Below are 14474 nucleotides of genomic sequence, written 5' to 3'. Positions count from 1 at the left end.
TCGGCCTGGCAGCAGTTCATAGTGTCTCATCCATCCGCCGACTGCCTCTTCACATCCGGACTCGACCTCCCAGAATTCTCTAGGAGATCACATGACTCCTCGTGATATTCTCGCTCTCTGGAATTCTAAGGACTAGCACCTGTGTATTTGATTATCTTAGATTAGTATTTAAGCCCAGGCTTTAGACCAGGCATGTCGAAAGGTATTGTAGCCCATTCTGATCTATGTGTTTTATCTACGTTTTCCGTGTATTGACCTCTTTCCGTGTTTTTCGACGTATATTATCTTTGCCTTTTGGATCTTTGCCTGTGTTTTGGTTTCCTGATTACGACCCTTGACCTGTATTGCGGTTTACGTTTTTGCCTCGACCCTTTTTGGACTCATTGCTCCGTCCGATGTTTGTGCTTTGGCCTCTCATCTGTCTTTCGGCCTTGACCTTGAACTGTGCATCGATTACGAACTTCGATTCCGAAGCCTCCTTTACATTTTCCTCCTGCGAGCGTCTGACCCTGTTTGGCACCTTACACACCGGCTGTTTAAGGGGTTCAACTGTATTTTTTAAAAAGGTAGAAAACATGCAAAAATAGCCCCCACTCGGTTTCACTGGTGGGTTTGCATAGTCAATATAATGGCTATATTTGGGTTGTAGCCATGGCGACCCCTATTCACCATCACCAGCACAGCAACGAAATATCGCTAAGCTTCTCTGCTCCACTCTCAATGACTCACAGACTCAATGAACCAACGACTCAATTTGGCCACGCCCACTTTCAAGAGTTGGTTTCTTTGGTCGCCTTTGTGTTGGAACATCCAGTCGTTTCGTATCAGAAGGTTTACGGCCGTATCGTATTTAGTTAAGTCAAGTCACAGTGTGAAGTAGGCGACTGCTGTGGATTTTGATCGTAAAGTAGCTTGCTATGCTAACCCAGCACTCCAAAAGGCTGTTTATTTCGAGCAGAGCTAACAAGCTAGCTTTTCAACCCAACGCAAAAAGATTGGAGTGCTGTGGGGCGCCATATCCAAAGAAGAGGGCCTTCATCTGTGGTTGAAGGTGCTAAATTTCAAAACTCCACCCAAACGTCAATATTCTTTATTTGTGGAGGGGGAATTTGGTTAGTACGAAAGCTCTGGTGAAGTGCTAATAAAGCTAGCTAAGAGCCTCACAAGCACCTAGAGCTTCATGACTGAGCCCTTTCTCCGGGTAAGGATGTTCTGGTGCTGCTTATTACACACTAAGGTGTATTACTCAGTAACTACAGGTGCTTCTGTACAAACTGGGGGCGCTATTCTCTGGTAATAGAGGTTTGTAATAACACTTTCGGCCCGTCGGCAGTTCATGTTGTCTCATCCATCCACCGAGTGCCTCTTCACATCCGGACTCAATCTCCCAGAATTCACCAGGAATTCACCCAGCACTCCGACAGGCTGTTTAACGGTATTTAGCGCAACCCAACGCCAAAAGATTGGAGTGCTGTGAGGCGTCATATCCAAAGAAGAGGGCCTTCATCTGTGGTTGAAGGTGCTAAATTTCAAAACTCCACCCAAACGTCCATACTCTTTATTTGAGCTAGCGAAGAGCCTCAAAAGCCCCTAGAGCTTCATGACCGAGCCCTTTCTCCGGGTAAGGATGTTCTGGTGTTGGTGGCCCCTCCTCAGAATGGTAATCATCCGGACATTTGGGTGGATGATTTACATCTAGCATCTTTTACATCAACCACAGACGCAGGTCCTCCTCTTTGGAAGGTGGTGGATGTAGCTATATGGAGCTCCACAGCACTCCGATCTTTTCGTGTCGGCTTCGTAACTCTGATGCTGTTTAAGCAGCAGAGATTCTCCTCGTCTTCCAGTTGTTGGGAAGTCCCCTCCCTCACGGTCGGTTTATTAGCACCGTGGCTGTACTCTACATGAGTGAGTCTGAAGTAAACAAAGATGGCCGCCTCCATTGTTTAATGGAAAATAAGGTGGACAGAGAAATTTGGGGGGGAAAATTGTGGGATTCTTGTGTAGGTAAAGTGTCTAAATTTAGAACAGCTCATTTACATGATCATTTATAATTAATAAATAAAAATAATAATAATACTTAAATCTCCAAAACAGCAACCTTCTTAACTTTCAATGGAAGATTTTATTCCAGGTCAGTTTGGAGCATTTCTATTGGTCCATTTATTATGAAATTCTGACACTATATAAAAAGCAGCTGCCAGATTCACATTAAGTCAAAAAGTGAAAATACGAGATTCAGGTGCGGCGATATGACGATATGCACGTCAGACTCATATCGGCCCATCCTCAAGCCTTCCAGATTGGTATCGCTATCAGAAAAGAACAAGAGGGTATTGCTTCATCTCTACTAAAATTACATAACACAACACCATCACTCTATACTCCAAAATCAAGCAGGCTATGCACTAATATACAGCGCGAGTGCACGGCAGCAAACCCTTGATCCAGCCCTGGAAACACATTTAGCAGAGCGGCGGCAGCAGCTCATATGCATAAACTCACTGTCCACTGCAGTCCGATCTACAGTGCCGCACACCTCAGAAAACTCCACAGCAGACAGCCAAAGTTACCAAGAACAGCCACAGTACCTCCGAAATGAACCTTCTTCCGGGATCTTGGAGTTTCGTCCATCTGGCACTCTGTTGCCTTCAAGCCCAGAGCCAATCACAGGAAACGCTCGATCTCCCAAAAAGAAAGAGAGGAGTAAGCACTTCTCTCTCTCTCTCTCTCTCTATTCCTCCCTTTCACCCCCTCTCTCTCTCTCTTTCTAGCTCTCTCTCTCTCTCTCTCCCCCTCCGGCCCTGACTCTCCCCACTAGCTCCACATAGCCCCAAACTTTCTTCCCCCTCACTCCACAAACCCCGCGCGCAGGTGAGAACTAACGGCCCGCATCGCGGAGGGAGAGTGCAGAGAAGTGCAGCATTGAGAAGCTCTAATGTAAGCTCTGTTCCCACTGCTGGAAGAGGCAGAGACAGAGAGTGTGTGTGTGTGTTCGAGAGAGAGAGAGAGAGAGAGAGAGAGAGAGAGAGCGAAAAAAGATGGTACAAAAAGGGAAAAAAAAAATTCTTGCGAAGGCCCACTCCTTAGCAACAGGGTTGTACAGTGTAGAGCATGTTTCCATGGAAATGTATCAATCAGGAATGGGCATGAGTGTTGCTCTGAAAGGTTCAAGAGACATCGGCACAATCCTCATGCTATTCTAAACCCAGCAGCAGCAGCAGCAGCAGCAGCAGCAGCAGGAGCAGGAGCAGCAGCAGCAGCAGCAGCAGGGCTGCACAGCGCTTTATCCAGATCAGCTTTCTAACACCGCACCGCCTCGCTTTGCCGGTCGGCCTGACCTTAATTCACTGGACTCCACAGATACAGTGCAACAGTGTCACCTATTACACAGGTGAACTACAAGTGCAGATAGAACAACACGTTACAAAATACTATCAGTCATCGTCATGGAAACGAATGAATTCAGCAGACGTATCTTGGAACAGTTGAATAATGAGAGTTCAGTTCTTGGAAGCAGCTTACATGCAGATACACACAAGGACACAAGGATATATATATATATATATATATATATATATTGACCCATCTGTGGTAGTGAACACACACAACTACACACTAGTGAACTAGAGGGCAGTGAGCACACACACACAGAGCGGTGGGCAGCCAATTCCAGCGGCCGGGGGCCAGAGAGGGTGAAGGGCCTTGCACAAGGGCCCAACAGGGTCAATATCAATAGCCTGGTCACCGCTGTCCCTCTTCATCTTCTGTCAAGGGGGGATATATTAGGCAGCAAGTGAAGTGAACAAACTCGAGAACATCAGGCAGGTATTACAGGAGGCTGTTCCCGGTATGCAGAGGTCGGATCGACAAGAGCATCAAGGATCATTGATGCTCATGGAGGCCCCTCTCACCTCACAACTTACAATACATAAAGGATCTGCTGCTAACATTAGGTTGGCGCAAGATACCAAAGGACACCTTCAGAGGTGCTGAATGCTTAGATCTGCTGTGGCTAGGGCACAAAGGGGACCTACTCAATAATAGGCAGGTGGTACTAATGTTATGGCTGATTTGGTATGTTTGTATATATATATATATATATATATATATATATATATATATATATATATATATATATACACACACCAAAACAGAGTATCGGGTGCCAGATACTAGGTAAAATAACAGGACACCTTCAGGTGCTCAGATCTCCAATGGCTACAACACAGGTATTAGGCAGGTGGTACTAATGTTTTGGCTGATTTGGTATGTGTGTATCTATACACCTAAACAGAGTATCGGGTGCCAGATACCATACCACAGGACACCTTCAGGTGCTCAGATCTGCTATAGCTGCAGCACAGGGGGGCCTACTCAATATTAGGCAAGTGGTACTAATGTTATGGCTGATTTTAGATCTCTCTCTCTCTCTCTCTATATATATATATATATATATATAGAGAGAGAGAGAGAGAGCTTGTTTTTCCACGAGAAGGAAATTGAGTGTAGTCCATTCTGAGGTGAAATAACAGGGTGGTAAATTGGCTTGTAAAACCACATATGAGCATGCACTTGCTAATCACACTCACTCACACTTATTAAACAACAGCTTACATGCTTAATAAACAGATTCTCCCATCTCATATTCTGTTTATGTGCAATAAAAGTGTAATAAAACTGCATGAAAATGTGATATTTTACCTTTTAAATCAATAACAGGGAGAGGAGAAGCATGCATTTTAATAAAATTAACGATATCGTACTAGTATGATGTTGAATGTTCTACCGAACCTATAACGGAACCATTATTCTATTAACACCGGGTCACATTATTATTACACATTACTGAACTTTACCCAATTAAAAAAATGTTTCCCACCATTGAATTTGATTGTGAACATCTGCGCCACGAGAAAATGATGAGATGCAGTCTTTATTTTTATGCCATTAATATTCGGACACAAGCCCAAGGGAGAGTAGGACAAAAGCACAGCTCACAGGATCACTACTCTCTCCAAGGACGCCGTGAATCGCTGCCACTTTCAAATGTAACACCATTCACATGTTCACACTCTCGTGTCTTTTTGCCTCGCCTTGATGGAGAAGCTGCTTCCACAGCCACAGATTTGGATACGCTGATGAGCAGCACACATGCGGAGGCCACGCCGGCTCCCCAAACACCTGAGCATTTCTCACCTTTCACACATGCTGCTCACCTGCAGAAACAGCATCCGCAGGCTTAGGGCCGGTTTCCCAGACAGGATGTAACCCAGTCATGGGCTGAGAAAAGCTAGGTTTCCTTCCATGTGCATATTTTGGCATGTCAAATAAAAACGACCTGATGGGGCTCTGGAGTGGTGCATCCATCTAAGACTCTATGATATTATGCCCATGTGGGGCCCAAATGGGAACCAGAAAGTGGGTTCCATGTTGAACCACACATGGATGTCCACCAGGGTCATCTGGGCTGTACGCTGCATACAGGGCCTAGACGGGACCCCTGTGAGATTGAGGTGGGCTGTAACGATCGGGCCCATGTGTGGGTCCCAGTAACAACACATGCACAAAGCCCACGCTTCACCCGTGTGAGCCCAAAATGTGAGCATATTGGCTGGGGAGTAGGCCCCACCATCAGGAGGTTGCAGGTTTAGGGTGGCTGGGAGTCCAGAGAGGTCCAGAGGTCTTGCTCTCTCTGGTTGGGTAAGAGAATCCCACCACCCGTGCTGATTCTAGCCACTGCAGGCATCTAATTTAGCTGTCCTATCATGCTATGATCTTATGACTGTGTGATACTACAAGACGCAGAAAAGCTAGTACATGCTTTTATTACCTCAAGGCTAGATTATTGTAATGCATTACTGTCAGGTTGTTCCAGCAGGAACCTCAATAAACTTCAGCTGGTGCAAAATGCTGCAGCCAGGGTCCTTACTAAAACTAGAAAATTTGACCATATCAGTCCAGTTCTATCAGCACTTCATTGGCTCCCAGTTAAATTCCGTATCGAATACAAAATTCTTTTATTAACATATAAAGCCCTACATGGCCTCGCTCCTGAGTACCTGCAGGATCTTATAGTATATTACGAACCATCAAGACTACTTAGATCTCAGGGTGCTGGCCTCTTACTCGTTTCCAAAATTCAGAAAATCTCAGCAGGGGGAAGAGCCTTTTCTTATAAAGCCCCCCAACTCTGGAATAACTTACAGATAATGTTCGGGACTCAGACACAGTCTCAATCTTTAAATCTAAGCTGAAAACTTATATGTTTAGTTTAGCTTTTGGTAATTAATGTTTCTTAGATAAGGGCAGCAGGTCCAGGGGTTCGCGGACCCAGGGAATTGTAGTACACTGAGATGCTGGAGCTGTCGTCTCGCTGCTTACACGCGATCACTCAGGTTTGTTGACGGTGGAGCAGATAGATGCTGGTGTTCACGCCCGTGTCCGTGTTACCTTCTGGCTCTCTCCTTTTAATTATGCTGTGATAATCAGACCTGCCGGAGTCATCAGACATACCCAGATGCTGATTCTCAACATTCTCTGCACTCCATAAAATTCCTCTTGGAACTAACTTTTCTCTCTTTACCTTCTCCGAGTAAATGGCCACCCAGCCCGACCTGCTGGAAGATTGCCCGCTGAGGTCCCCTCTACCTGCATCTAACCAGCTGCCACCTACCAGTCCAGCCAGCGGGTCCCCCCCCCAACCCGCCACCACCCATGGCTCACCCGCGTGCCGCTGCTGCCTGTTTGGTGGCCGTGCTGAAACCTAGATGGACTCGTGCCTGTCTGACACTATTAATATCACCACTATTAACTTTCTGTTGTACCTGCTTTGGTAATTTTTATCATTAATGTTTAAAACAGTCTGGCCAGAGGAGGATGGGTCCCCCTTGTGAGCCTTGGTTCCTCCCAAGGTTTCTTCCTCCAGCTCTGAGGGAGTTTCTCCTTGCCACTGTCGCCGTTGGCTTGCTCACGGGGGTCTTTGACGCTTCATGTTGTTTCTTCTTTCTTCTCTGTCTCTGTTCTTCATTAAGTACTAATTATGTAAAGCTGCTTTGTGACGACAACAGTTGTAAAAAGCTCTACAAATAAATTTGATTTGACTTGACTTGACTTGACTTGACTTGATATGGGGAAGTCTTAGGTAGAGGGTGGAAAAATATGGACAAAAGTATTGGGACATCTTCTTAATCACTGTGTCTCAAGAGTTTCCCCTGCTCTACTGTCCAGGGAAGAAGGCCTTGATCACCACCCCAGCGTCCATACAACCCTGGTGGACATCCATGTGTGGGGCATGGAACCCACTTTCTGGTCCACATTGGCATGCAAGTCTTAGATGGCTGCGCCATTCAAGAGCCACTGTGGGCTGGGTTCCCAGATAGGGATTAACCTTAGTCCTGGACTACACAGCATTTTGAAAGGAGATTCTGAATGGAGAACCATTATGATTCCACAGAACACAGTTCTCCACTGCTTCACCGATCAATGCTGGGGGGCTTTATACCCCTCTAGCCCATGCCTGGGTTCATGTTTATCTGCTCCAGAAAGTCCTCATCTATTATGGCAGCTAAGGACTAGACAAGCTGTGTGTGCACATATGACCAATGCAATATCACCCATGCATTCATTAGAAGGGGTGTCCACAAACACAGGCATCTGGATTGCCTATCAAACCCACTGTGGGTTGCCAAGAGCAGTGGCTAGAGGCTGCCTAGAGAGGAGGGCTGCCTTCTACATTTTGCCCTGTCGAGTTTGGGGGACTCACACACACATTGCCCAGCCTTAGTTAAGCTACTAGCGTTAGCTTCAGCTGACTCACACTACCTTAAACACACAGTGTGTTTCTCTGGTACAGGGGCTAATTTGCATAGTATTTCTGTGACACTTTAGGTATACACTTTATTATAATTCAACAGCTGGACAGAAATTTGGCTAGAGCACTTGCGTTAATGCTAAAAACACAGCAATTTCCTCAACACTGAGGAGGAGGGTGCGGGGGGTGGTGGTGGTGGGGGGTGTGGGGGGGTGTGTTATGGTGTGATGTGTGCAGGAAACCTGAAAAAACCCACATTTTTCATTTTCAAAACGCAGACTCCTCCTATTCTTCTCTGCGTGTAAAATATTCAAATGTATGCAAATCACAGCAATCAGAGATTCAAAACCAGCAGCCAATGAGAGACGGAGCCACCAAAGAGCAACCAAAAGGCACATCCTCTCCAGTACGGTACCGCATGACTGGACAGCGGAAACGTTACAGTGGAGAAGCTGAGTCAACCCTCCGCTCTCTCTGCTCGGCCAGGCCAGTGAGTCACCCGGGTCCAAAAGCCCCTCGGCCAATCACAGCTGCTGTTTGCCACAGCTCCCGATCTGTCCGCAGCAAGCTGTCATGAGCAGCACTTTTCAGCTCTACGCTTTGCTACGAGTACAAACGCACTGTACCCACGCCGACAGACTGTACACGAGGGTGCGTCAAGCACCGCGGGACAAAACCAGCAATAAAGGAGAGGCTGGAGTGTCTATCTGGAGAAGAACAAAGCCACAGCAGACCACCCCCTGTTTGGCTCTTCATTATCTAACATGGGGGCCACAGAGAAAGAACGTAAACATACACGCAACTGTCCACTTTATTAGAAACACCTACACTTTATGTCCAAAAGTGTGTGGACACCCCTTCCAATGAATGTATTCAGCTATCACACACACACATACACACACACACAGCTTGTCTAGTCCCTGCAGAGAAATATTGCCAAAAGAATAGGACTATCTAGAGCGGATAAACAAACATGAATCTATTGGCACCATGCTGCCTAATGCCAGGCGTGGGCTAGAGTGGGGGTATAAAGCCCCCCAGCATTGAGCTGTGGAGCAGTGGAGGAATGGTGTTCTCTGGAGTGGTGGTGTTGGAGCTCCATCCAATACTTTTGGGATGAGGTGGGGTGGTGATGATCATCCAACACCCTGACCTTGACCTCACTAATGCTCTAACCCTTCTTCTCTGGACAGTAGAGACAGTTACTCCAACCAAAGCAGAATCAACTCTTTTAAATACCCAGTGAATAAGCAGTGTCCCAATACTTTTGCCCATATAGTTTATCTTGTGGATTTGACTGCATTCAGCAATTGCAATAATGTTAGTTAGGTCAGGATGCTGGATGATCACCACCCACCTCACCCCCAACTTATGGAGCACCATCCATCATTCCGGTAAACACAGTTCCTCCACTGCTCCACAGCTCAATGCTGGGGGGCTTTACACCCCTCTATTAGCCCACGCCTGGCCTTATGAGGCAGCATGGTGCCAATAGGCTCATGATGTTTATCTGCTCCAGAGAGTCCTATTCTATTGGCAGTACTTCTTCACAGGGACTAGACAAGCGGTGTGCAATCTAAAGCAATGGGTAGCTGAATGTAGCATTCATTAGAAGGGGTGTCCACAAACATTAGGGCATATAGTGCATGTGTTCCATGTATAATCAGAGACATGGAGACGCACTGTATGACTAAGGGGGGCTGTGTAGCAGCGTTCAGTGAAGAGGCAGATGGCCTCCCGTAGCTTCAGGTCTGAATGCCGAATGTTTTTAAATGGATTTCTCCCCCAGCAGCAACGTCCACACCAGACTGGGGCCCAATTTCAACTCCAATGACCCTTGGTCCCCTGCAGTCTTGAGTGTGTGGCTCACACGCCTGCACAAACACACACTCACTCACGCAAGCAGCTTGAAAATGCACAGTGTCCGCAGTGATGTGGAAGGCATTCATTTGGCCCAAAATAACAACTCTCAACAGAATGTTGCCCCTGGCCCCTTATGCCAATTTGCACAGAAAATGCAGACTTCACACACCATACCCACACAAAGCAACCGCTTCTGCTCACAATCAAGAGGACCAAGGACATCTCCATTTAGCTCAGCAATGTGACGTTTCATCCTTTGACACTGATGATGATGATGGCGATGATTACGAGGCGAAAAAAATCAACTAATACTGTTTTCATTTATTCATTCATATGATTTTGGTCTCTAATAACTACCAGTGTGATCAAGCAGACACATCAAAAGGAAGATATGTCATTCAGTAGTGTCTTCACTGTTACTATGCTGAAGCAAATCAATATGAACTGTTTCCATAGTGACCTGAATTGTGTTCACGTATATGCATGCTTGCGCAGAAACTATCACAGTGCATCCAACAACAAGGGCAGCATGGAGCTTCTGTTATATAGCAGATATAATATAACATCCACCTCCTTTTGCCTCCCTTTTTAAACACTGGAATGTGCAGGACAGGGTGTCTCCAGGACCAGGGCTGAGAAACCAGGGCTGGGTTAGAGAACTGGGTCCAGGACCAGGTGGCCACAGTTCGATCCCCTGGACTTATCCCCTGGAGGTAGAGGGAGTGAAGCAAGGACCAAGCAAGGTCTCCCTGGGCACTGAGGTGGCTGTCCACCAACTTAAATGTGTGTTCTCACCCCCAAATTCACCAGTGTGAATGTGTGTGTTTACTACCCCAATTTACTAGTGCGAGAGTGTGTGTGGTCATTGCCCATATTCACTAGTGTGTGTGTGTGTGTGTGTGTGTTTGTGTGTTCATTGCCTCGGATGGGTTAAATTCCTTGTACTGTGATGGCTATAACGACCAGCCTCTAATTCCTGAAGTGGTTATTCAGGGATTCAGTAAGGAATGCTCAACTGGGACAGCAACTTCGGCCAGTGTTAAATTGGCCACTGCCGGCTGACTCTGGACCGCTACAGCCACGTACATTGAAACGTGGCTCTACACTGAGAAGAATATATATACAGTATGTCTAGGCAAGTGAAATCATCTTAAATCTAATGTAAATAATGAATATTTAAGATTATTTAACAGGAAAAATTATGAATATTCTTAAGATTGTTTAATATAAATAAATAAATAAATACATTCTATATTTTAAGTCATTTTATCTTTAAGCAATTCATAACGTTAAGTCATTTTTGGCTTAATTCATGGACAGATATTTGACTTAATTAAAAGAACTATGCAAATTAACATGCCAATGAAGATTTCAGTAGAAATATGACTTAACACATGTAAATATGTCTAAAAAAAGGGAAATAATCTTCTAATATTGTAATTTCAATATTAAAATGAGAAATATTAGACATTTGGACTAGACCTCAGATGATTTCACCACTTTTATCTGTGACGATCTGCAGCAAGTGCACCAAGAGCCAATATAGATTGGAACTGGCCTGATGTGTCAACTGGCCTGAGCGGTGCATGATGTAATCTTAAGGAATTTGCTCAGAACAGAAGATAATACCACAGATTAATTGTGTGAATTATTTGAATGGAGCTCCATTAGTGACAGAAAGCATGATAGCACACAAACACAGACCTCACCCAGTTAAAGGAGACAAACACAAACACTCTGAATGCATGACCGATGGGTTAACCTCTCAGAGACTTGTGCAAACCGGGTCTCTGAGATGCAGAGGCACGTTGCATGGCTGGTGAAGTCAAGCGTGCTGTATGAGAGGTGTTGGTGTACACATTGTGGCCCACTTTGTGCTGAACATGAACTGAATGAACAGCCTGCCATGGCCTGAAGGCTCCTCACATATTGTGTGGGTTATCCAAGAAGTACCAGGATAGCAGAGAGGGAAGGAAACAGACAAATCTGGTGGTGTTAACGCTGAATCTCTCCATTGTTCAGAAATGGAACGTGTGATGAGCATTTTACATTAGGAGCTTCACACTTATACTGAGTAGGGCCTTCATTTAAGCTCATAAGAGCTTTGACTCTTCGTGGTATGAATTCCTCAACACTGCTTTGAGATCCTGGTCCATGCTGAGATTACTGGCAGATCTTTCATCATGTTGTGAATTTCCCGTTTTCCAACACATCCCATGGTGACTAGGAAGAGTCACCACCGCAGAACAGTGAACTTTTCAATGCCATGCTCATGATACCAGGTTAAGAGACTTCTGCTTTGTGACTATTCTGCATTATCATGCTGGAAGTGGCCCATGTGATACTGAAGTAGGCTGTGGCATTGAAGCCATAATGGGTATTAGTGTCCCAGAATTATTAAACCACCTCAGCCTAGATTGGTTGGGTCCATGGTGTCATGCTATTGCCACCAAATTCTGATCATACCATCAGAAATCCATGTTTTTCCAGGCCTTCCAGCCTCAGTTGGGAATTCTGAGTGCTTATCTGAGCTACTGTAGCCTTTCTGCTAGCTCTGACCAGTCTCTGCTGACCTCTCTATTCAACATGGTGTCCCCGTCTGCAGAAGTGCCTAACTTTAGAGACCACAGTGCTGAAAATCCCAGTAGTTTAGCAATTCTAGACAGTCCCTTTGACCGGCTCTGAGTGGTCCAGGACTGGACAAGGCGCTGCCACTATGCGATCCATGGAACGCTGGTTAAGAATCCCGGCCACTTGCCATCAGCAGCCGGAGTCAGAGGGAGCACAGTTGGCCTTACTCTCTCAGGGGTGGGTTGATGGCACTTCCTCCCCACATCACAGCTGGAAAAGAGGCGGTGACTGGCTTCACATGTGTCAGAGGAGACTTAGCTAACCTGGTCCCCACTATCCTAGCATTCGGGGCACTGTGTGTGTGTGTGTGTGTGTTGACTTACATGGTCGATCTTCATTGGGTTTGTTGGGGATCTCCTCCACACACTCCGCAGGGAACCACCCCACGTTCCCTCGGGCACTGCCCTCCCAGAATCCTCCTTCGCCAATACTGAGCACTGCACAGAAATGCCACAGGTGATCACTGTCCCACTCCAGCTTCTGATCTGTGCTCCTATCTGAGTAACTGTCATATCAATCACGTCTTTACTGCAGAAGAACATCTGCTCTGGGAAAAGTGACAATTTAGTCTTGCTTGTAATCATTGGTTGTCAAACCCAGTCCTGCGGGACTCCTGCGTTGTTTACAGTTTCCACTGCTCACGCGCCTGATTCAGCTCATTATGAAGCCCTTCGTCAGTTAAATCAGGGCTGTTAAAGCAAATATAACACACACACACACACATATACACACTCACTACATGCAGATCTGCCAGGACTGTGATTGAGACACAATGATATCAACAGTCTTAATCGATTCTGCAATACACTCTTGCTTGGCTTGGACATGTGGTTCTAGGAAAAGACATTAATTATAGCTGCGGTCAATTAGAGCTGCTCAGATGTTGGTTTTGTGAAGAATAAAAGGCACTCAGAGTGTGTATCAGTGTTGTGCAGCTCCTCCACTGGTCCTGAGGACCACCTGACATCCTATTTTCATCCCATTTTCCTTCTTCACTGCTGTCCACACATCTAACACAGTGGAGATGAGGAGCACTACGGCCTCCAGCATGTCTTGTTGGCAGGCTAAGTCACTGTTAGGTTAGGGTTTCCACCGTAATCAAAGGGTTACACATAGGGCCCAGCCCATTCCCTCCCCCCCCTATACTACTAATCACCCACTACACTGCATGTGTGGTGTAGAAGCTTGCGTGGAGAAGTGTGAAGGCTTATTTGGGGGGGGGGGGGTTTCTATGGTACCGCACCTGTTTAAAGAAGATCCTACCTTTGACTCTGTCGTTCTTGTACAGGGCGATTTCACCCTCTGCCTGCGGCTGGTAGGACTTCACCACCACATAGTGCCTGCCCGGGACGGCACTGTACAGCTTGCGTTTGGACCCTGGAGTGTCTGCACCAGAGAAGCCATCCCGGGTGGGACGTGGACTGTGGACGAGAAGAAAAACACAGTCATTTAAAAAAAAAAAAGTAATTAATACATTTAATTTCCAATATTTCATCAATACGTAATCAATGCTTACTCAAAACTAACAACACGAGTAAGTGAGTTTGTACTGCTAGTAAAACTACAAGGGTTCATCTGTTAACATGTTTTCCCCACTGATACACTCAGAGTACCCAAAGGCAGCTGCAGTTGGACTGTGTTTAATACTGATAATATTACCAGTCCGTTCTATTGAGGTAATGGTCAGTATTGTGAGATAGTAAGACCAGGGTTCTGAGTATTAAATCTAATGAGACGGAGCTGACAGAGGTCAACATTTTGCCAATTTTCTAAAAGGACTGGATGAAAATGAATATATATGAATAAGACAAAATGTCAAACTCAGCATTTTAGCTGTTACCTTTTCATTTCTGCTGTAAAAAATAACTGATATTTGCAGATAACCATGCAATTCTAGCATAAACCATCTTTTACATTCATATCATGACTGTGTACAACAACCACTCAAAAGAAAAAAATCATACTATATGCTAATATATATACTGTATACTTTTTTACAGTATTTTTTAATAGACTGGATGAATGTGAATATATATGAATATGAAAAAATGTCAAACTCAGCATTTTAGCTGTTACCTTTTCATTTCTGATGTAAAAATAGCTGTTATATTAAATGGTGAGTTGTATGATTTGGCAGATAACCATGCAATTCTAGCATAAACCATCA

General features: G+C 45.4%; 2 protein-coding genes across 3 annotated transcripts in view; both read right to left on the bottom strand.

Moving 5' to 3' along the window:
• The window catches only part of ciapin1 (cytokine induced apoptosis inhibitor 1), a 303079-nt gene that overhangs the window by 97184 nt on the left and 191421 nt on the right, over nt 1–14474 (bottom strand). The gene's annotated exons all lie outside the window — the stretch shown is intronic.
• shank2b (SH3 and multiple ankyrin repeat domains 2b) overlaps nt 1–14474 on the bottom strand; it is a 150072-nt gene that overhangs the window by 73552 nt on the left and 62046 nt on the right. The window contains exons 10-11 of the mRNA XM_072664181.1: nt 13571–13728; nt 12631–12744 (exon numbers count right to left, since the gene is read on the bottom strand). Of these exons, the coding sequence (XP_072520282.1) occupies nt 12631–12744; nt 13571–13728 (272 nt within the window). The remainder of the gene's footprint in view (nt 1–12630; nt 12745–13570; nt 13729–14474) is intronic.

Source organism: Salminus brasiliensis, chromosome 19 (assembly GCF_030463535.1).
Source record: "Salminus brasiliensis chromosome 19, fSalBra1.hap2, whole genome shotgun sequence".
NCBI lineage: Eukaryota > Metazoa > Chordata > Actinopteri > Characiformes > Bryconidae > Salminus > Salminus brasiliensis.
Note: the sequence above shows the minus strand (reverse complement) of the source record. Positions and strands in the feature narration are given on the sequence as shown.